At 35.5% G+C, this 25,949-nt stretch overlaps 1 protein-coding gene across 30 annotated transcripts in view; it reads left to right on the forward strand.

The window, feature by feature from the left end:
- DST (dystonin) overlaps positions 1 to 25,949 on the forward strand; it is a 480,488-nt gene that overhangs the window by 299,616 nt on the left and 154,923 nt on the right. For 27 of the 30 annotated variants that reach the window (XM_077903540.1, XM_077903549.1, XM_077903545.1 and 24 more), the window contains 21 exons: positions 6,779 to 6,891; positions 6,984 to 7,090; positions 9,125 to 9,244; positions 11,539 to 11,634; positions 11,727 to 11,854; positions 14,939 to 15,032; positions 15,340 to 15,494; positions 16,518 to 16,983; positions 17,064 to 17,192; positions 17,343 to 17,420; positions 17,520 to 17,681; positions 17,773 to 17,877; positions 19,964 to 20,059; positions 20,655 to 20,780; positions 21,627 to 21,779; positions 21,958 to 22,112; positions 22,330 to 22,456; positions 22,948 to 23,131; positions 24,075 to 24,232; positions 24,755 to 24,933; positions 25,561 to 25,699. In XM_077903540.1, coding sequence (XP_077759666.1) covers positions 6,779 to 6,891; positions 6,984 to 7,090; positions 9,125 to 9,244; positions 11,539 to 11,634; positions 11,727 to 11,854; positions 14,939 to 15,032; positions 15,340 to 15,494; positions 16,518 to 16,983; positions 17,064 to 17,192; positions 17,343 to 17,420; positions 17,520 to 17,681; positions 17,773 to 17,877; positions 19,964 to 20,059; positions 20,655 to 20,780; positions 21,627 to 21,779; positions 21,958 to 22,112; positions 22,330 to 22,456; positions 22,948 to 23,131; positions 24,075 to 24,232; positions 24,755 to 24,933; positions 25,561 to 25,699 — 3,070 coding nt within the window. Of the gene's footprint in view, positions 1 to 6,778; positions 6,892 to 6,983; positions 7,091 to 9,124; positions 9,245 to 11,538; positions 11,635 to 11,726; positions 11,855 to 14,458; positions 14,823 to 14,938; positions 15,033 to 15,339; positions 15,495 to 16,517; positions 16,984 to 17,063; positions 17,193 to 17,342; positions 17,421 to 17,519; positions 17,682 to 17,772; positions 17,878 to 19,963; positions 20,060 to 20,654; positions 20,781 to 21,626; positions 21,780 to 21,957; positions 22,113 to 22,329; positions 22,457 to 22,947; positions 23,132 to 24,074; positions 24,233 to 24,754; positions 24,934 to 25,560; positions 25,700 to 25,949 lie in introns of those variants that run through there. The other 3 variants (XM_077903567.1, XM_077903560.1, XM_077903566.1) reach the window with 3 other exon arrangements.

The following is a 25,949-nucleotide window of genomic DNA, read 5'->3' on the forward strand; positions in this document are numbered from 1 at the left end:
GCCTGATATCCCTCCTGTTTTATGAGCTATTACTGCTCCATATGCAGACTTAGTCACAAGGCCAATACAGGTTGGAGTTTTTTAGGGCTGTTTGTTGACTTTATTTTTTCTCTATGTTGACTCTCATCCATGCCCATGCCCCTGACTTCTGTGGATTTGACCTTGTAGATATCGCCTGGTGACAGTCTACTTCTCTGCACCATGCCACATTCTTTTGCAAGTCATTCTGGTTCCCTGCCTGGATTCTGTGAGAATACTTTTACCACTTGAGATTTCTTGCATCTAACCTCAGATCTGATCATTTAGTCTCCTGTAATCCTCCTTAATGCATTTTACTGGTTTTCCATAGTTCTTAGAAAAACATTCAGAATCCTTTAAGAAGTTCATGAGAGTCTGTATCATCTTGGCCCCTGCATCCATCCAGCCATCTCTTGCCATGTATCCCCCTCCTGTTGGCTCTCCTCCCAGGCAGTGGTCTCCTTTTTTCTCATGCCCTCTAAGCATGAGCACATGCAGGCTTTTCCCTCTGCCTGGGCGCCCTTCACCAACCAGGTATTCTCCCGGTTTACTTCTGAACTCCCTTTAGAACTCTGAGCTTTCCATATACACAGTGCATATATTCTTAATGCCTCACTGCCCAGTGCATAGTAGATGCTTCTTATAATTAGCATACAAAACCACCAAGTTAGGCCATCTCTAACTTTTTCATTACATTGTGATTCACATGCCAGTGAATGCTTTTTAATAACCTACGTATATTGCTCTTAATACTTAATTTCACAAGTATTTTCACATAAATCCTCACTTGAGACCTTGGGCAAATCAGTTGGGTTCTTAAGACGTTATGGCTATAGCAGCCCAAAATGTCTTCCTTCCATTCCCGCACACATCTCAAAACACTCTAAGGATAGCTGGAATTCTAGATGATTCTTGTAGTTCCTGATTTTCTCTAATTCTTGATTTTCATTTTTTGTAGAAGGGAACTGAGGCACAGGTTTCTGTATATGTGTTCACAGAGAGCAAGTTAGGTCTAAATCACCAGACACCTGAATCACAACCCTGTCACTTATTTCCACCTCAATAAAGCCTTTTCTGTCAATTATGTAAACACTGTCTTATAAAACTTTTTTAAAGTTTTAAAAACTGTGGTAAAATAATTTATAACATAACATTTACCAGTTGGTATGTTAATACATTGTTAAACCACCACCACCACTGTCCATCTCCAGAACTCTTACCCCTTACCCCAACTGCTGGCAACCACCATTCTACTTTCTATTTTTTTTCTTAATTGAGAAAGAAATTTGTTGCTCAGTATCCTTTCAAATGATAGATATCTCAAATCACAAAGTTTACATAAACTGGTTTTGATTTTGATTAAAAAATCTGTCCCCAAATGCTGTCTTTTCCAGACTTCATCATTTTATGGTGTATTCCAGAGTTAGGCCAATAAGAGATTTGTCTCAAACCCTCCAATCCTAATTTTTTTCTTTTTCTCTAGGTTTAAGCAATAAAAATCAGTACTGGAAAAGAGGGAAAAGGTTTGCTATTTATGGAGAGTCTAAGGCAGTAGGCATGTTTGTGTTTGTGTCTGCTTTGTGTTTGTCTTCTTACATAATTATCTGATAGTATGGTGTGTGGTTTTCTTTATTTCTTTTCTTTTTTTTTTTTTTGCCAGTGCAGAATATGGATAATTTTCAAAGAAAATGAAAGTTCTATTAGAGACAAGAAGAATTTTTAGATGATTTAGTTCCCAGACCTGCCTAATAAGAATCACCTGGGAGAGGGGAACACCTTGTTAAGATATGGATGACCAGGCCTTTCTCTATATTCTTTCAGAGTGCACTAAGGCCCTAAAGCCATTCCAAGTGTGGAGAACATTGGTTTTGTATATATTGAGGAGTACTGTTTTGGTGACAGTCTGGAACTACATCTTCATACAATTTATCTTCCTGAGTTTGCTGTTATACACATGAGCACACACACACGCGCATACACACACTCCCCTGTGTTTCTTGTATTACCATCATCAGAAGCATAAATTATTCTGTGTTTTTCTTTATCTTGATTTTTCAGCTTCATATTGGGTGTTTTCAGTTTCTAATGTCAGCATCGTGCAACAAATAGCTCAGGCTTTGTATTGAGACTCCCCTGGGTTCAGATCGTGCTGCCCCTTGTCAGATGATGTTCTTGGTCAAGTTGTGTCATCTCCTTAGGTTTTTTCATCTGTAATTCAGGGTGATAACATAGCCTACTGCGTAGGGTTCTTGAGGACCCTGAGTGAGATAATGCCTTTGAAACCTGCACTGCGTGGCCTGCCAGTGATATAGTTATCACTATATATTAATTCCTGCTGTTTAGTTGTTTTTAGTTATTTTGTAAGACCTTCCAACCGGCAGCTTTATCAGTAGCTGCAGTTAAGAGCACATGATAGCATAGGAAGGGAGGACTCATACCCAGAAGCAGTGATGTATGCTTTTTTGGGAAACTAAAATCTATCCCTTGCGGTTGTTTTCTTTGCACGCCTGTTTTCCAGATTGGTTTTCAGCAGAGAAAAGCCTTTAGGAAACCTCAGAAGGATGTGTATGTATGTAGTTCATGGAGAAGCTGTGACACCGTGTCTTATTCTGTGTGGGTTTTCATAAGGATTTGGAATCCTGATTGGAAGCTATAGATTGTAGCTTTGGCTGTAGAAATTAATGAAAAGAAAAGGAAAGAAAAGGAATAAACCTGGGATGGAAAAGGTGTCCGGGAATTTGAATCGATGGTACCAAATGGTGCCTTCCAGTCCTTAGAGCAGTCCTTAGAGCTCCTTCATTTCTTTGTTACTTATTAACTTCTTAAACATTCATGTGCTGACTATTATTCTAGCTATTAAAGCTGTAAAGACAAAGACAGATAAAGCACAGGCTCTGCCTTCAGGCAGCCCACTGTCCACTGTGAGAGGCAGACAAGTACATAGTTATAACAAATTGTGGCAAATACACAGAGATAGTAGACAGCATTTGGAAATAGAGAGTATGAGTTGATCAGCTAGTGCCATATATGGTGGTGAAGTATACAGTGCACATTTCTTGAGCAAAGGAAATAGACAAAAAGAAAAACCTGATGTGATTTGTTTTGCTTTGTTTTGAGAAAGGGACTCTGCTCTTCTCTCTGTCATGATTCCTAAAAGGGAAGATTTCCCAAACATAGAAAGAGGGTTCAGATCCTGGGTAGCCCAAACTTAGGTTTGTATCCACACAATTAATAATTATTTAGTGTTCATTGAAAGCCAACACAACCAAATAAACTCTATGAATTTAAGTAAATTTTACATACTTTGAAGAAACATCCTGATTTGGATTTTAACTATTGATATTAGATCTGTCCTTTCAGCCATGATCACATTTTTGGTTCAGAATTTATTAATCTTGTATCTTCACTAATGCACTCTTCTTCTCTTAGCAAACTTTTATCGGTGTTCCCTCAAGTATGTTCCAATGGCCATTTCTGAGTACTTTCTTTCCAGGCCTTTTGACTTTGTTTCATGTTCTTTGTAGTTGAACATTTCAGTGTTTGGCATGATGTCATGTGGAAGCCTTAGATAGTTTCTTGTGCTAATCTTCAGCCATTTATAACGTGTAAGTTAAATTTTCTCTCAGAATCCAATCTAATTCTCATGCGAGCTAATATATTAATAAAGTATTTGAGGACTGGAATGTTACTTTGAGGTGTCTGTGCCCCCAAAAAACTTACAGTTTTCACGTTCTGTTAGTTTGGCTGTTAGTGTGGATGGTAATGTATATAAAATATATTAGTAAATAAATTAATAAATATAATTAATAAATAAGGAATATATCCACATATGTACTTATATATACATAAATGGCCATATACATGTGTTGTGTATATGTATGTGGTTTTGTGTGTATGTGTGTTTGGTCTTTTGTATATTTTTTTTGTCTAAAAAGAGTACGCTTAATGCGGGTGTTTTGTGAAAGAGAAACATTACTTTTATCCAAAATTATTTAGTATTATGACAATGGCCACTTTAATACCTTTTGGTCTTATATTTTTGAAATAAATTAAGGGTGGTAAGCATGCATTTAAGTAGTTTTCACCTTTTGGCCTTACTTTTAGTTTCATCTTATGGCCTTATCCTAGTTTTATACTTCCAGTATAGAATTTATGTTATCTTCTTGTGTTTTTCTTTGTCAGCTATTTTTAATCATTTATGGAAAAAAGGATACAGATACATGTTTTAAAAAATTGTTATTTATAAAGATTGAGTAATTCAGAAAAGATTATATGATCAAAGAATACTAACACAAGTTAAGAGTTAGGATGGCCCTTTTCCCATAAAAGACTAATATATATTATTTTCAGTGGCAGTGTTAATGATATATAGTTATGAAAGGTTTGCAGAAAATAGGGAAATTAGAATGATTAATGCATTACAAGAACCTGGCTGCTGCCTTGTACATGTTTGCAGTATAGTAGTCTTTGGTTAGTCAGACCTAAAATGGGAATGAAATTTCCTGTTAAAATTCCATGAAAAGTTCTTAAACAAATAAAACCTTTCAAATGAAAATACAAACCTTCTGTAGGTAAAAAAAAAAAAAAAGCTGAAGTTTTTAAAGGTTATATGACCCCAGGGAGACTGTAAGGAAGAAGGAAAGTGGACAGGTCACAGCACAAGCCTCTCTTGGAAGCTCCAGACACAGAGAGGAAGGGCGGATTGCAAGACAAAAAATGACTGAATGCCTAGGAGATGAGCTCAAGGAGGGATGGAATTTTGAAAACTTTCAGACTGCTAGTTTTTCATAGTGGTTTTGCAGGTTTTTTCTTTTTTACTTTTTGCTGAATTTTGTCTACTGCAGTCTTTTCACAGAGGAACATCACTTTGAGTTTTATTCATTAAAGTGTTAAATGTCATGATAAAAGAAGTGACTTATCCAAACTCTATGTATTATACAGCTGCCTTTGTGCTGAAATGACTATGTCATTTTGAAGGAAGTTTTATGTTTTATTCTCTTAGTCAAAAACTTGACTCTTCAATGACTTTATTCATTCCCTCTGGGATTACTCAGTGTTTACTTTCTTGCTAATGGCAGGGTTTGGATAACAACATGCCCTTTCTCGTCAGGAGGTTTGGTAAACTCTGAAAGGCTGGTTTTTATTTCTTTAAAATGTGTGAACTTTATGGATGCAAAACAGTTTTTTGAACTTCAGATATTTGTTTTTGTCTAGACTTATATTCACCTGTTTAGTAATCTTGAAGTGGCATATCCTTCAGAATGCTTCTATGTGAATAAAAAATGTTGTTTTTAGAGGTATGCCATTTACCTCTATTGTTGTCAGTAGATTTATTGGTCCTATCATAAATTTATGAACACTTTTAAGTGGTGATATTGGTGCATATGAAAAACATTAATGAATTTTCTAATAATTTCCTGGGAAATAATGCATTTCTAGAGTTTTTCATGTGAACAGCTTTCCAAGTAGTATTCAAAATAATTTGCATTTCAGCCCTCCCCCACAACCTCTAAGCCCTCCCACTCTTTGTGCAGTTCCCAAATGATTATTTTGAGCAAACCAGAATGTCTCTGGACTTTGTTGAGAGCCTTCCTTAGAACTTGATGAGCAGGTGCTTACTCAGTCATTTTGGAGGCGGGGCCCACACTTTTTGAGTTTTACAGTTTCCACGTTTGTTTTTGCATTCTTTTAATGCTTTGTTTCTATGATGAACATTTCCTGTCTGGCTTTTGGCCTTGTGTTAAGTCTTCAATGAACCTATTTTGCCACTTTCTCTACAAAGAGTATTCAGGACATCTTTTCCTGTCTTGTATATAGACAGAACTAGCTTTAAAATATCAAAGCTAGCTTTAAAGCAAACACATCTGTGTGTGCATGTATGTCTGTACATAGGCATGCTCATATGCATGCTTGTGAAGATATAAACTAGTGCTTATTTAGTCTTTCATTTATGATTCAAATTACTGATTAACCAGCCTGCTTACCAACTTACCTATAGGTATGTATTGAGTGTCCACTAATTCTATGCCACTCTGTCTCTGCAGAAGGAGAAAATACAAAAGTTTATTAATACATGGTTCTTTCTGACTTAGAGTTGGCCAGTTGTGAGAAGCAGGATGTACATGCACATTAAAAAGTGAATTGATAGGGCAGGGAAGTATGTGATTATTCTAAATGTCGGATTGACCAGCACAGGCTCAAAGTATAAGGAATTCATGGAACAGAGAGAAAAAACAGGGTTGGGAAGATTAGTGAGGGCTCCACAAAGGAGTTGGGGCTTGATCTCTGCTTGCAAAGATAAGTGAATAGTGAGAAGACAACAATGACAGGAAATGGCATTCTGTCCATTGGGTGGTAGATGCCATGGATGCAGCGTTGAACCAAGCATAAACCTTAGTGTTTGGGAAGAAACAGTAAGAGGATGCTAGTTGGACTGGAAGGATGCTGTTGGAATAGTAGAGCTTAAATAGGTTGAATGGGACAGATACTCATGTATATTCTGATTATGAGGAATTTGTAGACTTTGTTGAAAATTATATACATTCAAATTTTTATGATTTCCTCACTGCACTTGGTTTTGGCACCCACAGATTTGTGAGAGAATTAAGTAATGTTTAATATTCGATGAAAATCTCTGTATTTCAGCATAGGCTTAGTATTGGTTTTTGCAGAAATGTTAACATAAATAGGTCAACGTTAAGTGTAAGGTTGAATTGGCATATGAGAAAATTTAATTAATTGCAGCAAATTTTATTCCTAGGCCGGACCTGATAGACATGAATACTGTTGCTGTTCAAAGCAACCTTGCAAATTTAGAGCACGCTTTTTATGTAGCAGAAAAAATTGGTGTCATAAGACTTCTGGATCCGGAAGGTAAGTTGTTCTGACTAGATGTAGACCAGCATGAAAGTCCGATTGAAAGTAATTTATCAACATTTTGAAATAATTTATATTGCTGCTTATAGATGTTGATGTCTCCTCACCTGATGAAAAATCAGTAATAACTTATGTGTCATCTCTCTATGATGCATTTCCCAAAGTCCCTGAAGGTGGCGAAGGTATTGGTGCAAATGTGAGTATTGATTTTTCCATACTAGAAGCTTCTGACTCAGTAATAACCAGTTGACTGAATTCTTTGATAAAGCTTTTTACAGTATTTATGAAATATTCTTTAAAGAACTTGAGTTACGATGCTATTTAATAAATCAGCCCTATTTGCATTTTCATGATATTACTCCACCATTAAAATTAAAGTATAACTCAAAAAAATTTGTTCTGTGTCATAAATAAAGTAGCCTATTTAGAGTTACATATCATTTTGTAAATAAAAGCTCTAAACCACTGAATTTTGGGGTGATTCATTTTTAACCCACTGCTGTTACATTTACTATGTTTGATATCCTTCTGTATATGTAGAATATCTCACTTCTGAAATCACTTTCAAAGTTATTAACTCTCCTAATCTCATGAAATCAGTTGGCTAGGGATTTTTTTTTTTCCGATTTAAAGGTGATATTTAGAGGAAGGGCATTTGATTTTGCCAAACTAACAACTGGGCTTCTCTCCTTCTCCTTGCAGATTCCTTTTCTTTTTCTTTTCTTTTTTTTTTTTTTTTTTTTTTTATTCTATTTTATTTTGAAGATTTTGGAGCACATCTTGATGAACTCTCTTTTCTGGTCTCTTTTTCATCTCTGTGCACTCTTGTTTCTAGATTTATTTCCATTCTCTTTGTCTTGTTCTTTCTCTCAGAGATTTATCCTCTCCTGATCCTTGAGTAACTTGCTCTCATGTTCATCCCCAGCTGTGATGTCTACCAACAATGCAGTATCGAGCATTGCTTGAGAATGTTTCTTGTGACCATTCCTTGCCTTACATTCTCACTGCCTTCACCCTGTTCCTGACTCTTACCCCTTCACAGTAAAACTAGGATGAAAGCTTTTTCATACTTTTCCATCTCCATTGTATTTTTCTTCCCATCAAGACTGTACTTGTCACCAAACCAATCTTCCTAAAACCTGATGTCTTTAGATTGAAAACTTTCAGTGATTACTTGTATGGTTTGTAAGGTGAAATCCAGTCTAGATATTCTGACATTCAGAGTTCTGCATATATTAATTTTGCTTATTTACTTTTTTTTACAGACTGTTTGCTGGTAGCTAGGGCATTTCTAGTTCAGAGGCCTGACTCACTTGGGACTCCCTATCTTTTCTCTCTCCCCTGACTCCACCAAAGAATCACTTACTGATTGTTGCAGAACTGCTCAGGGACTACCTTTCCCAGAACCCTTTGGTGACCTTTTGAGGCATATTTGTGCTTACCTGATTATTACCTCAACCGTTAGTATTACTACCTGTCTCAGGTATTTCAACACCTAATTAAATACTGCTTTTCATTTTGCTTAACTGTTTATATTGTGACTCTCTTTCCTCTCCATCTAGACAGTAAACTCTTTGATAAAAGGTATTGTCTTAAAGTATTAAATTCTTATTGCAACATTTTAACACAATGCTTTGAACATAATAAGCACTCATCAGATACTTAATTGAACATAGCAAGTGACAGCCTTCCAGTTTCCTCCATTTTTGAAGTTTGCTTAATGAGTAATCCTATCATATACATTTCCTATAGTTTTCATTCCTACATACTATCCTACATTTTATGTAGATCTTTGAGTTTCAGATAGACAGTTGATTTAGATCTAGAAAGGTTGGAGGACAATGCCAGCTATCCTGGCTTGTACACACTATTAGTCCCTCTTCTTGGGTGCCTGAAAAAGATCCCAAAATGACCATAGTGTTTTTTCTTGCTGCATTTGGATGCAGCCTCAGAAGCCTTCTTAACATAGTACCCCAGCCAGCCACTATCTCTGGATCAGAAGTAGCACTCATTGGGCTACTTTGTTGTCAAATGTTGCTAGCATGTTTTTAAAGCTATTTATGTGGGACTAGGTAAAAAGTGAGAAGATAATTGTACTGGTTCTCACTATAGGCTTTAGTCTACAGCTTAAAGACCTGTAAATTCACAGAATGACCTCTGACTAAGTTGTGTTAGATATGAATGTTGTTATCTGCAGATGTAGATCTTTTCTGTCATTTTCTTGTTTCAGGATGTTGAAGTCAAATGGATTGAATACCAGAATATGGTGAACTACCTCATTCAGTGGATTAGACACCATGTGACCACAATGTCTGAGAGAACATTTCCTAATAATCCTGTGGAACTAAAGGTTTGTGTCACTGTAGAAGTTACAGAGGATTGAGTTGATTATTAAACATTTAAAATTTTTATCTTTTGGATTATTAAACTTCAAAAATTAAAATTTTTTTTTACTTTATTTAAGAGAGCATATGAGTGGGAGAGAAGGCAGAGGGAGGGAGAGAACCTTAAGCAGACTCAATCCCACGATGCTGAGACCATGACCTGATTCAAAATCAAGAGTTGGATGCCTAATCACCTGAGCCACTCAGGTGCCCTGATTATTAAGCTTCTAAATCATGTTATAATAATTCAATAATTCTAGAAGTTCAAGAAAAATTACCCTTGGCAAGCCACTAATAAATAGGCAATTTTAAAATTGTTCATCTCCTATTATTCAGAGAAAATGGAGGTAAATGTTAATTATGAAAATGTAACAGTAACAACATCTTAATGAGATTTATAGTGTCTTAGCTTTGAATTGTTGAGAATAATAAGATGTAGTTTGAGAGACCCTGGAACTGACATTGCCAAATTATTTTTGGTGCCTGGGGAATGCTTGGAACCCACCAGATAGATGGCTGATGCAGCAGGGTCCCTGGGAAGCTGGGACAAGTTTAACAGTGGTTGGGAATGTGCCTGTGGTTGAACCCTGTTAAAACGGCTTCAGAAGCTTCTTTTTGTATAGCAAGAGGTACATACTCTATCTCACCTTGGAATCAAAAATGCATACCTGACTTCCAGTATAAATTAATTCATTTAGTAAAACATTTGCTACTACCTAAAAACAGGTCCAACTCTTTGAGGCAAAGACATTATGGAAATATCAAAGAATTATAGATATGTATACTTATTGAAGAATAACATCTGATTTTGTATATTTGGATTTGCAATAACAAAGTAATCTGCTTCATTTCAAGAAACTGATAATGTGAATATTAAGAACAAAGTCTAATTCCTTGAATTCTGGGCTTTATGTTTTTGATCAAACTGGAATTGCAAAAACTGTAATAACCCAGGGTGGATCCTGTTAAAGTTATTAATTGTGTTCATGTATCTGTACAGAACATCTGTGAAACAGTTTTTATTCACATTGCCATGGGGAGCTTGTCCTTGGCACAAAGTTCCTTTGCATGTGTTGATTTGATGCTTTTTAAGTGTTCTAAAGTTGTTTGTGTGATGTCTCCCTATGTGGATGCAAACCTTTCCAGGGCCAGAAAGATTTTCCCCTTCTTTCACCACATCTGTCAGGCATGGTGTTTAGCACATAATGGCATTATGAGCTTATTTTGTAATGGACATTCTGAAGCATTGCATTTTGAGTTCAAAGCAATTTTCAGGCTTCAAGTTCAACTTATTTCCAAATGGATTCTTATTGTCCAGACACTTGGGTAAATTTGTACTGACTTCTGATTAATGCTTATTCTTAAAGTTTTGAAAGAAGTTTGAGGACTACACAGATTACTTGCTGATGCCTAGGATAGAACATAATACACAGAAGAAAACATGGGGAGTGCCAGTATTTCATTAGCCAGCCAAACATCGAATGGAACCCTTCAGAAATGTGACTGCCTGAGGATTTATAGGGGATTAAAAAAAAACCAGCATGAATTCAAATGAAATAATTAGTGTATACTTATTAAATGTGGATAGGTTTCATCTACATAATTTTTATGAAGGTCCTTTTTAATAAGTTATATTTAAGAGATTTTCAAATTAGTATGTACAAACTAGATCATTTAATTATATGGTTGAAACTTCTGTAATGATAGCAACCAATAACATCTATGTTTATTAAAAGATCTGTTTAACTTGGCCAATGGAACGTTGAAAGCAAGGTTTACCTATATAGTCAGAGTTCTGTGTAGTAGAATTCCATTTTCAAGGATAGATCCATGATACAGAAGAGAACCTTTTTTCCTTTATAGGAATTGCATCAAATTATTTTTCCAAAAACGAAAAGCTAAAGTGCAACATTTGGAAAGTGCAACTTTTAAAGGACATGTATTTTTTGTTTATTTGTATGATGAGAGATTTTTAGTAGAACCACCTAAACACTGCCATGGTTTATTATTATCGAGATCCCTGCATGGCACATGTTGAATCATGGCTCACATCAGTAATTACACCCTTGTCAAATCTTGCATACTGTAACCTAGTCACTGACTAGCTGGGAATTGGTATTATCCTTGAATGTCAGTTTTATAAAGGAATTCCACTTAATGCATAGGACACAGTAAGTAGCATTTGAAGTGGTAACATTATGCAGTAATGAAAATAGGTCTTTGAAGTTTGGACCTTCATTTATTTTGCCTTTCATTTTAGGCACTTTATAATCAGTATTTACAGTTTAAAGAAACAGAAATTCCACCAAAGGAGACAGAAAAATCAAAAATCAAACGCCTATATAAGTTATTAGAGGTAAGTAGAAATTTCCTTTGTATTGTCAAGCATAATCTTTATTTTTTTTTACATCCTTGCTTCATATTAAATTTTTTTTTTGTTTTCTCAAGATTTGGATAGAATTTGGACGTATCAAACTACTACAAGGTTATCATCCAAATGACATAGAGAAAGAATGGGGGAAACTCATTATTGCCATGCTCGAGAGGGAGAAGGCACTTCGTCCAGAAGTAGAAAGGTAGGCTGGAGGTGTTTTCTGTCATGCGTATCAGGCTGGGTGTGGGGAGATAACTCTTTGTTCTCGTGGAAAGAAATTAAATTTTGGAGACAGGCAGACCTAGGAACAACATTTATATTTTTCATTTCCTTGGCTGTGTGACCCTGGATAAGTCACTTAGTCTATTTCTTCATTTTCTTATCCAGAAACTCTTCTAGGAGATTTGAGGAATAAATCAGGGAAGGAATGTTTAAATAGGACCTGATAGGCTGGGTTGGTATGTGAAGTCTCATCTAATAATCTAAATTACCTGTGAGAATTTTCAATACTGGCTTTTAAGTCATCAGGACCTGGATCCAGAAGCTGATATGTAGATCAACAATTAATGTATTTTGTTTCTTGCTGTGTTTTTGCTACGGCCTTCTTTCAATGGGGCAATGGAAACAAGAGTCTAGTCTGTCTTCATTTAAAGCGCAGTGAAGTGGCATCTAGAAAACACTCAGGAGATTCTGGTTCAAATTCCTACTTCTGCAAGTGCATTTATTCCATGAAATCATCATTGACTATCATTCTGTCTTTCCCACTACACCAGTTGCCCAGGAAAGGAGGAGACATCTATTAGGAGACATCTATTGAGTGGGTTTTGTCTCCACTATAGTACTTACCTCACAACCTGACTTGTGGCACTTGGGAAGGGAATTGTGATCTCTGTTCCTTGTGAGATGCAAGCTCCCGAGGAGCTGGGCGTCCCAGTATAAGGCCATTATGTGTGGTCAGATATGCCTCTCTGCCCACCTCACTTAACACCCTTCTTGCTCTCTGGAGTGTAGCCACACTAACTGACCTGATGTACCAAGGTCCCGCCCTCCTCCAAACAGGATCTTGGCACCATCTTTTCCTTTGATGGGAAAGTCTCCTTTATCCTCCCCATCATTCTTCACTCTCAGATCCCAGCTCCAGTGTTACTTCCTCAGTTAACTTCCTTGGTCTCTCAGGCTGGTTTAGATATCTTGGTTACAATTCTCATATTTACATGTATTGTTCCTTCATATCTCAGTTGTAATTTTATATTTATTACTGTGATTGTTTGATTAAGGACTGCCTGTTGACAATTAGGAGCTCTAAGAATGTGGAGACAGACTTGTTTTTGCTGCCTTCCTTGTTGCCAATGCTAATGCAGTGTCTGGGACACAGAGAGGCACTTAGTTCTTTGTGCCCCACACACGACTTCCACATTGTTGAAATAGGAAATAATGCACTGAAGATATGAAAGCAAGTCTAACTTATCAGTCATTTATTAAATTACCAGTTACATTCCTGTTAGAGTGTAAGATTCTGTCTGCATAACTGGATCCAGATCCAAAATAAGCTTGAAATACCTAAGATGGACCTTTTATGGAGGAGATAATTCTGGATGATTAAAATTATACACTAAGCTAATCATTAGAAATAATGGAAAAGTGTGTCTGAGAAAGGATATGGAATAGATTTTTAGTTGTCATAATAGTAGCTGAATTTTAATGCGATGGTCAAAAGTTCAAGGTCCGCAAGCTAGTAAGTTGTGGATTAGATTTTTAGCTCAATTTGCAGGTCATGTAATTTTAGACAAGTTCATTAACCTCTGTAAGCCTCAGTTTCCTCATTTGTAAACAGGCTCTAATAGTACCTACCACATATGGTGGTTGAGTATGAGATGAGGTCATGCATGTAAAATGATTAGTTAATTACCTAGCACATAATAATTGCTTAATAAATGCTAGTGATGCTGTCACTATTTCAAGCTTTTCTGTTAACTAACTATATTTGACATGGCACTCTCAAATTTCCCCTTTCTTGCCATCTGAAAAGGAAAATATCTACCTTTAGAGTGCAGAAGCAACAGTTCTGGCTTTGTATTGTTGGGAGTATGAAAATGTTCTACGAGCTTGGTTGGATAAATGCCTTCATTTTTCTTGATGCAACAAGTTTTTTTGGCATGGACTATTAATTGCAAATAATACCTATGTGGCATGGGAATGTGTAAAAGATAAATGAGAAAGAACCAGTGTTCTTTTGCCATGTAGTAACCTATTGAAAGGAAAAAAACAGGCACAGACAAGTTGAATTTGCAAGCATTGCATTGATATTCTACTTAGCACTTTGGTTTTAAAAATATAAAGTGACTGTTGTAAGATTAGAGATAACATTCCTGAGAGCATATCATACAAAGAAAGGACAATGGATACTTTTCCAGTTAATTTAACCTGATAAACAGATGACATGGCAATTAAAATGGAAATGTACTTCGTTTCTTATCAAACTCATTTGTTTACGGGTACTTATAAGTACCAGTTTTTAGCCTTATGTTTCTTAGGACAGACCTGGTGCAAAAGTCAGATTGTTATTGAATATTTGTGTTTGTGAGCTGATGATTGGTTTTGCCCAAACAACCTTTACTAATTGTACCTGGGCTTCAGGGAGGTGTCTGAGTTGTTTTTTAGGGTGGCTGCAGTGGGATGACTCTTGATGAAAATATTTGGCAAATCTTTTCCAGTGACGCCCTGATCAGCCTGCCTTGTCCATACTTGTAGAGTTTTAATGCAGGCTACAAAAGGCAAACCTCAGCTAGCAAACGCATGGCTTTAGGCGAGATTCTTTTGAATAGCTATCAGTGTATTATTTGCTGCGTGTTTAATATGCAGGTTGGAGCATATTTAAGGAGACATTACGGCTGTGACAATTAGTTGGTGCTTTTCACCGTAAGAAGTAGAGCTCTTAGCAGACCTTCTACTTTTTAGTCTACTTGGAATAGTCAAAGAAGGGACATCATTTCAGGAATAAAAATGCACAGTAGTAGTTACAGCTACCGAAGCAGTGATTCTGTGTTTAGTAACACTACTAGCACTCGAACCAGTTTGGATTCAAATGAAAACTTTCTCTCGGTTAATTGTGGTCCAACACTGATCAACTCCTGCATTAGCTTCGGCAATGAATCCTTTGATGGACGCAGGTATTGAATCCTTGTCATAGGATTGTTTTACTTTTGGCAGGGAGGCATTTTTCAGGGACGGTAAACTCTGTGACTTCAAAGGGAGAGGCTTTAATTTATTTTGTCTCTTCTTTTAGGTTGGAAATGTTGCAGCAGATTGCCAACCGAGTTCAAAGGGACAGTGTCATCTGCGAAGACAAACTGATCCTTGCCCGAAATGCTCTCCAGTCCGTAAGTTAATTTTAGGAGCCATTGGGACTGTGGTGGAGGGGGTCTATATTTTGTTTGAACTAAAACTTTCGTATAACATTTGGTTGATTCTTGGTATTGTCCTATACTGAAAATTAAAGCTTGTTAATGATTGTGATCACTGTTTCCTGTTTTGAGGAACAGTGAGCAAAAAGAGAATGTATATTTGAACCAAAAGGGAAAACAGAAGACCCAAGTAGCTTTTCATGCCAATATTTTGGGTTTTATATTTGAGGCTAGTTTTGAAACTTGTTTCAAAGAATTAATGTTGAGTTCTTTTAAAATACAGGATTCTAAAAGATTAGAATCAGGAGTGCAGTTTCAGAATGAAGCAGAAATTGCCGGATATATACTTGAATGTGAGAACCTTTTACGCCAGCATGTAATTGATGTACAGATTCTTATTGATGGAAAATACTACCAGGCAGATCAGTTGGTACAGAGGTAAGATTCCTACTTATTCATACTCTGTGCTTTGTATAATTGCTTCATGGACACTTGTGATGAGAGTGTAGAGTTATGACAGTTTTATGAAATTTATTTCTTATGCTCTTTTCAGTTGAAAATGTGTGTCACCTTAATCCTGATATATTTTGATATGTTAAGTAGGTATTTTTTCTTCAAAGATAAGTAATAGGAAAAATACTTTATAGTGCCTACAATACTGTAGTAACTAACTTACAGGTAAAATATTTGTATGACATTTGAAAAAGGGAAAATATAAGGAAAGGAGCCTTTTAACTCAATTTTTAACTTTTTCTATTTATCCTTTCGTGGAAGTGTTTATAACAAAATGTTGGGAAAAAACTTATGTAAAATTCTGTATCTCTGAGAAGTGGGTTTGGGGGTAGGGATGGAACCTTTTCAGGTTGTAGACTGTATATATTACGAATATATATGTAAGATATATGTAAAGCAAAAATTATAGATGGTAGTTTCACTTTTAAGAATTTATAATAGTAATTTCACTTTTAAGAATTTATAATAATTTTAAATATAGAGAATATATAAATAAATATAGAAAAAAGCTGTTTGTTCATGTCAGAGATATTTTATAATAACAAAATTTGGAAATATCCTACATGTCAAACAATAGGAGAATGATCACAGTATAGTGCAGTGACTATGTGATAATATGGAAAGTGCTTATAGCGTGAAGTTCAGTGAAAAAAATTGTGATGCAAAATTTTATCAATATGATTACATAGACTTTTTTTAGTAGGCTATTTTTTAAACAGTTCAGGTCTACAGAAAAATGGATTGAAAAGTATAGAGTTCCCATATCCTCTTCATATGCCCCTTCCTCAATTATTAACATCTTGAATTAGTATGATCCAGCTGTTTCAATTGATGAGCCAATATCAATATATTACAGTTAACTAACTAATTTAGACCACGGTTGGCATTAGGGTTCACTCTTTGTGAACAATGCCTTTTATAATTTATCCCTTTTGATTTTCTTTTCAGGGTTGCAAAACTTCGTGATGAAATTATGGCCTTAAGGAATGAATGTTCCTCCGTGTACAGCAAAGGACGCATGCTGACAACGGAACAAACAAAGCTCATGATATCAGGAATTACTCAAAGTTTAAACTCAGGATTTGCACAGACCTTAAACCCCAGTCTGAATACAGGACTGACACAGGGTTTAACGCCTTCCCTGACCCCTTCTAGTGTGACATCAGGCCTCTCATCAGGTCTGACTTCCCGCCTGACTCCATCTGTCACTCCGGCTTATACACCTGGTTTCCCATCAGGGGGATTAGTTCCAAGTTTCAGTTCAGGAGTAGAGACCAATTCATTGCAAACTCTAAAGTTAATGCAGATCCGAAAGCCCCTTCTGAAGTCTTCTTTGCTGGATCAGAATTTGACAGAAGAGGAAATCAACATGAAATTTGTTCAGGATCTTTTGAATTGGGTTGATGAAATGCAGGTAAAAGAATGTTTACCTGAAAGTTGCAGTCTTTATTGTTGTCTGTTTCTCTTTTAACTCTAGTATCTTTCTGTTTAAAGGTGCAGCTGGACCGCACTGAGTGGGGTTCAGATTTGCCAAGTGTTGAAAGCCATTTAGAAAACCATAAAAATGTTCACCGAGCTATTGAAGAATTTGAGTCTAGCCTTAAAGAAGCTAAAATCAGTGAGGTATATGAATTTAAAATCTGTATGTATTTCATTTTAACTTGCTGTTGTTTTGCTCTTTTTAAATAAAATCCTGTAACAAAATAATAGATGTAGTGAGTATGAGTCAGAAATATCCCTAAAACCTCAATGTCTTTTTATCCCATATTATAGATCCAAATGACAGCACCTCTGAAACTAACTTACACCGAAAAGTTACACCGATTAGAGAATCAGTATGCAAAACTCTTGGTAAGTTTTTTTTTTTTTTTTTACAACTTTTAATAAGAATTTTCCTTATCTCTATTTGGCCAAGACATGATTCTTAAAATTGATTTTTTTTTAATAAAGAATACATCCCGGAATCAGGAACGGCACCTTGATACACTCCATAATTTTGTAACTCGTGCAACTAATGAACTTATTTGGTTGAATGAAAAAGAAGAGGAGGAAGTTGCTTATGATTGGAGTGAAAGAAATACCAACATAGCTCGGAAAAAAGATTACCATGCTGTACGTACAGCCTTTGTCATTGAATGGCTAAGTTGTATCTCAGGTATAGGTCTTTTTTCTAACCTTGCTTCTTTATTCTTTCTTACATTAGGAATTAATGAGAGAACTTGACCAAAAAGAAGAAAATATTAAATCCGTTCAGGAGATAGCAGAGCAACTACTTTTGGAAAATCACCCAGCCCGATTAACGATTGAGGTAAGTCAGGAAGTGTAACAGTCGTAGTTGAATATTGACAGTTGATGATTACTCTTCAGATCCTTTTATTGCTGATAAATTAAAAAATACAAACTATCAAACTTTTATTACAGTGTGGCTCAAAAATAATGTTTCTGACATATTCATAGTGATTCTTACCTTTAACTCTCTTGCTTTCTCTAAGTGTGTCACCCACTCATCACTTAGAATAAAGGTACCTTTGTCAACTCCCATGGCTAAAGAGATGTATTACAATAAATATGAAGGATCTTGACTTCACAAACTTTTATTTTTTTATTTCTTCCTGACTGTGATATTGTGCAAGTGATATAACCTACTTAGCCCCCCTCACCTGTGTAAAATGGGGGTGATCCTTCTAACCCATAGAGCTGTGGTAAAAATGAGACAAATGACATACTCTTACTTAGTGCGGTTCTTGGTACATATTTCTCAGGAAGTATTTGTTATTATTACTTAATAATTTTATTCATGGTCTGGTTTTGTGAGGTGTATTGGAACAACAACCCGGCAAAGCCTTATGGTATAGTGCACACATTTCATATCCAGAAGTGGAAAATTGGTGTAGGATTTATCAGGTTTCCCATGTGGTAGTGGTATTTACTCTTTAGTCCTAACATATACTAGTTAGAGTTAGTGACTTTCTAAATGTAAAGGGGGTTATATAAGAATGAGAGGAGCATCAAAGATGGGGAAACATGGTATATTGGCAGAAGAAACAAATGGAGCTCTGCTTAAAATGTGAGATGCTTCAAACTTTCGCAGTTGAGGAGAGGCATCTGATAGTCTTTGTTCACTGAAATTTCCACGATACAAAAGATTAGTAAAATTTTAGGCCCCAGTAGAAGTTTTGGGAATGTTATATTTGACATTCTTCATATAATAATATAGTCATTCAAGTGCATGTAATACCATATAGGAAGTTAAAGACATCGAAGAGTAGGGGAAACACTAGGGAAAGCAAATTAGAATAATGAAGGGTCTGGATATACTTTTGTATGATGATAAACTAAAAATAGAGTATTCTTCAAGGTAGAGATGAAAACTGTTAGGGATTATGATTACAGGCCAAGAATTTTAATGGGATTGGATAATGTGTGAATGTGAACCTGATTACTTTTATGTAGAGATGTTAATCTAATTAACTAAAAGTTTCTTGAGGGATAAAATTAAGCCTGAGTCATCTTTACAATTCCATTGGCCTGTTTAGCATCTTGTGGGTACACAGATAATATTTACTTAATTATCAACACTATTTCAAATGTTATATGAGAAAAGAAACTAATAATCTAACAACTCACAATGATGTCTTTAAGCCAATTTGCTCATAGTGGCTTAATTTGAGGGCACAGGTAATATGACCGCTCTATGTTGCCAGATTTCCAGTGCTACACTGTATATTTCATTCAGAAAGCCTGCCTGAGCATAGCTCAGCAGTTTTTCCCAAAGGGGAAGAACAAGCTTAAGAGACCTTTTCATTAAAGCATCTAGATCGCCCTCTGCTGGACATCAGTGAATGGCATCTTAAATATAAAAAAGTGTTTTATGTTTTCTTTATGAAGTAGATGTTCTCTCAGTTATCTTTTGCTTCATGAGAGATTCACTTCATATTAAAAATTCAAAAATATTTTAAATAAAAATTCTTAGTGTTATAATAATTATAGTTCCAGAATTACAGCGATAAGAGATTACACTCTTCTTTACTCTCCCCAAACTTTTCCCTGGCAAAAGCAAACACCTAAGTCACCCCTCTTCCCACCAAAGAACTTCTAGTTTTGTTTCAAGTTTTAGAAACAAAGACAAAGAAAACTACAGAACAATCTATTTCTGTGTGTATTTTTACATTTTTATTTTAAATTTAATATGTAAATGCTTAGGACTGACTTTGTGCAAGTACGGACTCTTATATTAGAGGGTCATTTCACTACCCTAATTTTCAAGTCTTACTCTGTTAAAACAATCTCATCATCTATTTGGATAGCAGAGTTTTTACACCTTTAAAAGCTTTGTTATATTATGTATGTCATTACTCTTCAGCCAGTTATAATGGCTGTGTTTCATCTCTAAGGCCTACCGAGCAGCAATGCAGACGCAGTGGAGCTGGATATTACAGCTGTGCCAATGTGTGGAGCAGCACATAAAGGAAAACACTGCATATTTTGAGGTATACGAATCGAACCACAATGTCAGTTGATAGTACTATGATTTTGGCCTTTTTACAAAAAGTATCTTCATGTTAATTAGGGACATGTATTTAATGTGCAGAGGAAATAAAATAAATATTTTATTTGTAGGATATATGGGACATATGTCCTATAGGATAGATTGAAGCAATCCATTAAGGAGGAAATCCTTTAAAACCTTTAAAAATGTCAGAAAATATCTTATAAATATCTTTCACAAGGGAATAATTACAGAGAGCTTTTATTTTTTTTTTTAATTTTTAAGTTTTAAAATGTTCTTTAGAATATCATTCCTACTTAAAAATCATTTGGACCCTCAAGGAAAACCAAACTTTAGCCAAAATAATATAGGGCCAAAATGCAATACAGATATACTTTAGACACTTCGGTTTCCTGATAATTCTCCAAACTCAAGAGTTGTTTGGGTAAAGGAGTGATGTGACTATTAAGTGGTCTTATGATTTTACTCTCTTCTCCCTCATGAGGGATCCACGGGGCTCTGGTACTCGGATCTGACAACTCTAGGTTTACTAGCATTTAATATACTCTTAACTGCCAGTTTTCATCTTTTTATAGTTTTTCAATGATGCCAAAGAAGCAACTGATTACTTAAGGAATCTGAAGGACGCCATTCAGCGCAAGTACAGCTGTGATAGATCAAGCAGTATTCACAAACTGGAAGACCTTGTTCAGGAGTCAATGGTACTCATACAAAAACCTATGCATTTCATCAGTCCAATCCTGGATAATCCGGATTAGATTAGTATTTCATCGTATTTTTATGTGTGCAGAACTTTATGTTTTATTGATACTCTTGGTATTTCCACCTCATTCGATCAAGCATTCAGCTTTAGTATTTTTTGATAACAAGTACAACAGATGAGTTTTTTTTTTTTTTAATTTTTTATTTATTTATGATAGTCACAGAGAGAGAGATAGAGAGAGAGAGAGAGAGAGAGGCAGAGACATAGGCAGAGGGAGAAGCAGGCTCCATGCACTGGGAGCCCGATGTGGGATTCGATCCCGGGTCTCCAGGATCGCACCCTGGGCCAAAGGCAGGCGCCAAACCGCTGCGCCACCCAGGGATCCCCAACAGATGAGTTTTTTATGTGATTGCCTTGATATTTTAAATAATTGTTTTGAGAGTATTCTGTGTGTGTGTGTGTGCATGTGTGTCTGTGTTTAGTCATTCACTTCACAAATAACTAAGTACTTCTTAGAGCCTAGACACTGTTTTAAGTACTGGAGATAGAGCAGTGAAAAAAACAGAGAAGAATCCCTACCCTCCTGGTGCTTACCTGCTAGAGGGGGAGCAGACAATAAACGTGATAAAAAAGTAAAGTATGTGGTATAGTGGTAAATGCTAAAGAGGAAAAACCAACCAAACAAAACAAGGAAAGAGATGTAAGAGGGGCAGAGAGGGATTGAATATTTAGACCAAGTGGTCAGGGAAAACTTTTATGATGAAATTTTACTTGTGTAAAGCCCTAAAAGAAGAAAGAGTACAAGTCTTTTAATTTTTAAAAATCTGTCTTATTTATTACTTAGGAAGAGAAAGAAGAACTTTTGCAGTATAAAAGCACAATAGCAAGCCTGATGGGGAGAGCAAAAACAATAATTCAGCTGAAGCCAAGGAATCCTGACTGTGCACTCAAAACTTCTATTCCGATCAAAGCTATCTGTGACTACAGACAAATTGAGGTATTCTAGAAATAGACCAATTTTTGGCATTATTCTTACCTTTTAAAAATGAGGTCATATTGCTGACCAGTGGTAAAGTTTTCTACCTCAAAAAAACAAAAAGTCCCAAGATTGGGATTAGTAAAGGATTAGTCAACAGTGACCTCATTTGGTTATTCTTTTCTTCATTTGAAACCAGATAACCATTTACAAAGATGATGAATGTGTTTTGGCCAACAATTCTCATCGTGCTAAATGGAAAGTCATTAGCCCTACTGGGAATGAGGCTATGGTCCCATCTGTGTGCTTTACAGTTCCTCCACCAAACAAAGAAGCAGTTGACTTTGCAAACAGGTTTGTATGCATTTACTAAACACACAGAACTGTGTTTGGAGGCTCTCTGAAGGTTAACAAAACAATCAATACTTTGTCAAGACCCATAGGATCAGAAAGATCTTGAACTAGTAAAGATGGGATAGTTTACAACAGAAAGAAAAATTATACGTGTTTCCAGAGGGAGTGGAAAGGCTTAATCAGTGTTTAGTTTGTCTGTATTTCTCATGTATTTCAGAATTGAGCAACAGTATCAGAATGTCCTGACTCTTTGGCATGAGTCTCACATAAACATGAAGAGTGTAGTGTCCTGGCATTATCTCATCAATGAAATTGACAGAATTCGAGCTAGCAATGTGGCTTCAGTAAGTATGAGTCTACATATTGGCCTAATCTGTCCAAAAATGTGGGGCACATTATTATGAGGGGTGGAGTGTGTATTTGTTCGCGAATAGGATGGAGTCCAGCAGATCCATGTTAATATTCATCCATTTAATAAATATTTTGTTACATACTTGCTATGTACATGGCACTTTCTAAGAATGGTGGATATCTGGAGATCACATATTTCATTCACTGTTTATTACATTTTGGGAAGAGAAGATACGCTGTTTGGACTTACGGGATGGATATAGTTTGATCTCATTTTTTGATATTTTATACTCTTGTTTTTCCTAATCTATTAAAACTTGAAATTGTTAATAAAAAATAACATTAATTTCAAATCACTCTTCTATTTATGACTATTAATATGAACTGACCTACACCAGAAGACCCTAACCTAAGATCTATCCCATTTAAATTTAGCTGTTAGTACTATAATCATTTGATCATATGGATCATTGGTCTTCTTTAGATAAAGACAATGTTACCTGGTGAACATCAGCAAGTTCTGAGTAACCTACAATCTCGTTTTGAAGATTTTCTGGAAGATAGCCAGGAATCCCAAATATTTTCGGGCTCAGATATAACACAACTGGAGAAGGAGGTTAATGTTTGTAAGCAATATTATCAAGAACTTCTTAAATCAGCAGAAAGAGGTAAAGCATGGGAATCCTTATCTTTTTTTTTTTTTTTCCTCTCAGGGTGATTAGTCCAGGCTATTTTTTACTCTCAGTGGGTATCTTGATCTTCGGTGTGTTATATTACTCAGCCTATAATAGGTGGACACAGGTGCTGGAACATTAAAAGCACAGTTGTAGTAGGGAGATGCAAGGGGGGGGTTCATTTATTTTTAAGTGATCAATTAATAAAAAGATGCCAACCAAATAATGGGACAAGCAGTGAATTCTTAATACATCTACTTTTCAACATTGTCACTATTTTGTAATGTTCAGAATGATCTAGTTTTTGAAAAGATTCAGTTATTTTTCCATGTATCACACCTGGATAAAAAAAAAACACTTGATTTTTTTTAGAGCAGTTTAAGAGTCTTAGCAAAATTGAGAGGAAGGTACAGAGATATCCCATAACAAAACTTGGATTTTATACAGAGATTAAAGGAGAAGATTTTTGTCTAGTTAAGTTTTGTTAAATATATATTTTATTAATTCTTTTAATATCACTTAGAGACAAAAAACTTTATTAGTAATCTATTTAAAATATTTTTAAACATTAACAAATTCTTTATCTACCTTTCATTTTTAAGGAATTTTTTTAAATTTAAAAAATTAACCTGTAGCTAATGTAATTCAGATTTTTGTGAACATATAACAGCGTAATGTATTACTTTCCTTGGATATCATAAATCAGAAATTGGGACTTAGATAGCCTTAGGAAAATTTTATTAATTGTTCGTAAATTATAAGGTCTATTATTTGAAGGTTTATATCCTTAGAGTGGGATTGTGGTAATGACTGGTGGGTGACCTTAGTCTGACCAGCTATGTCCAGTGGTAGTAAAACTGCCAAGTTAAAATGTTAACAGCAACATCCAGAAGACAGAGAACAAAGTGTTTTCCAAACATTATATTTATTTTCACAGAGGAGCAAGAGGAGTCTGTGTATAACCTCTACATCTCTGAAGTTCGAAACATTAGACTTCGGTTAGAGAGTTGTGAGGATCGGTTGATTAGACAGATCCGCACTCCATTGGAAAGAGATGATTTGCATGAAAGTGTGTTCAGAATCACAGAGCAGGAGGTGAGATTTGTAACTATCTTGGGACATAATGGACTCAAGGTAAATAACTGTCACAATGACATTCGTTGTTGACTCCGGTGACTTCTCATGGGCTCAGCTTTGCCCACTGGTCACCACGTGAGTTCTGATTATGTATTTATTGCTTATCGTGAATGAGAATTTTCTAATTCAGTTTTGCCTTTGACTTAGGTAAATGCAGAAACGTGTACCCTTTCACCCATTATGATAGAGTGTCTCGGGGTTTCTCATAGTGACAGTTGTGAATGCTTATTGATGAGCTGCTGGATGCAGAAGCACTAAGTTACATGTTTGTGCCCGAGGAGATGGGCAGTAAAGGAATTACTGATGATAAAACTTGAAGGCCCAGGCTTAGTTTCCTTGATAAAGAAAAAGTAAAGAATACATAACGTAGTTTTTTAAGTCAGTGATTATAATGTAAATTGTGTGTTTTCAAGCTGTTTTAGAAAAGATGCCCCAGGTGGAGTCCTAGCCTAATACCCGTGTTTATTCTCTCTTCTATAGAAACTAAAGAAAGAACTGGAGCGACTTAAAGATGATTTGGGAACAATCACGAATAAATGTGAAGAATTTTTCAGTCAAGCAGCAACCTCTGCATCAGTTCCCACCTTACGATCTGAGCTCGGTGTGGTCATTCAGAACATGAACCAAGTCTATTCTATGTCTTCTACTTACATAGATAAGTATGTAACCTCTGTTTTAATATAAATTTGCTTCATTCAACTCCCATAGTTATGTGTATATATATAAACATATATATATGCTGTTCATTTAAAAACATTCATTTTTATGAATGTAAATAATCCCTTTTTTGTGTATATATAAACATATATATATGCTGTTCATTTCAAAACATTCATTTTTATGAATGTAAATAATCCCTTTTTTGTCTTAATAATATCTATTAAATGTTTCTCTGGATTTATTATGCTTTCTGTTGAAAAGAAATATGCCTGAGGGAATAGGGCATGTGTATGCTTTTCCCACATTTTTGCCTATGGGTTTAGTCCCTCAGCTGTTGTAGCTTATAGGACTTTCCTCTCAAGCTTGTTCTGAATAAGGTTTGAAAGAAGACCACCTTACCCTGGAATCTCTTACAAAATATACCATCTGCAGGGCAGGGCATGGATTGGAGCACATGCCCTCCATTAAGAAGAGAGTTAGCCGAATGTTAATCTTGTAGTCAGTGTGTTTCATATTCCAAGATGAAGAACATGCTATATCTTGCATCATAAATGGTTCTTCAGGACTGCATTATTGGAAAATAAATGTTTACTAATAAGAGGCTATTGTTGCATTCTCTTTTTTAGACTGAAAACTGTTAATTTGGTGTTAAAAAACACACAAGCAGCAGAAGCTCTTGTTAAACTCTATGAAACTAAACTGTGTGAAGAAGAAGCAGTTATAGCTGACAAGAATAACATTGAGAATCTAATAAGTACTTTAAAGGTAATGCACCTCATTTATGGCTATTTGCTAAGATCACACTCTAAAAATTTCTCTAGTACCTAGATCTTCAAATATCAACTAGTAAATATCTTAATTTGAATACATTTATATTAATTTCATTTCATATCTCTACATAACCGTACCTTAGTGTAAATAAGTCATTTTTCATTTGAGGAGAGTTCTTCTCATTTGAAATTTGTGTCTTTTTGCAATAATAGCTTTTTATAATTAATTTGGGTCAGCAAAAGCA

The sequence above is a fragment of the Canis aureus genome, chromosome 7 (genome assembly GCF_053574225.1).
Source record: "Canis aureus isolate CA01 chromosome 7, VMU_Caureus_v.1.0, whole genome shotgun sequence".
Taxonomy (NCBI): domain Eukaryota; kingdom Metazoa; phylum Chordata; class Mammalia; order Carnivora; family Canidae; genus Canis; species Canis aureus.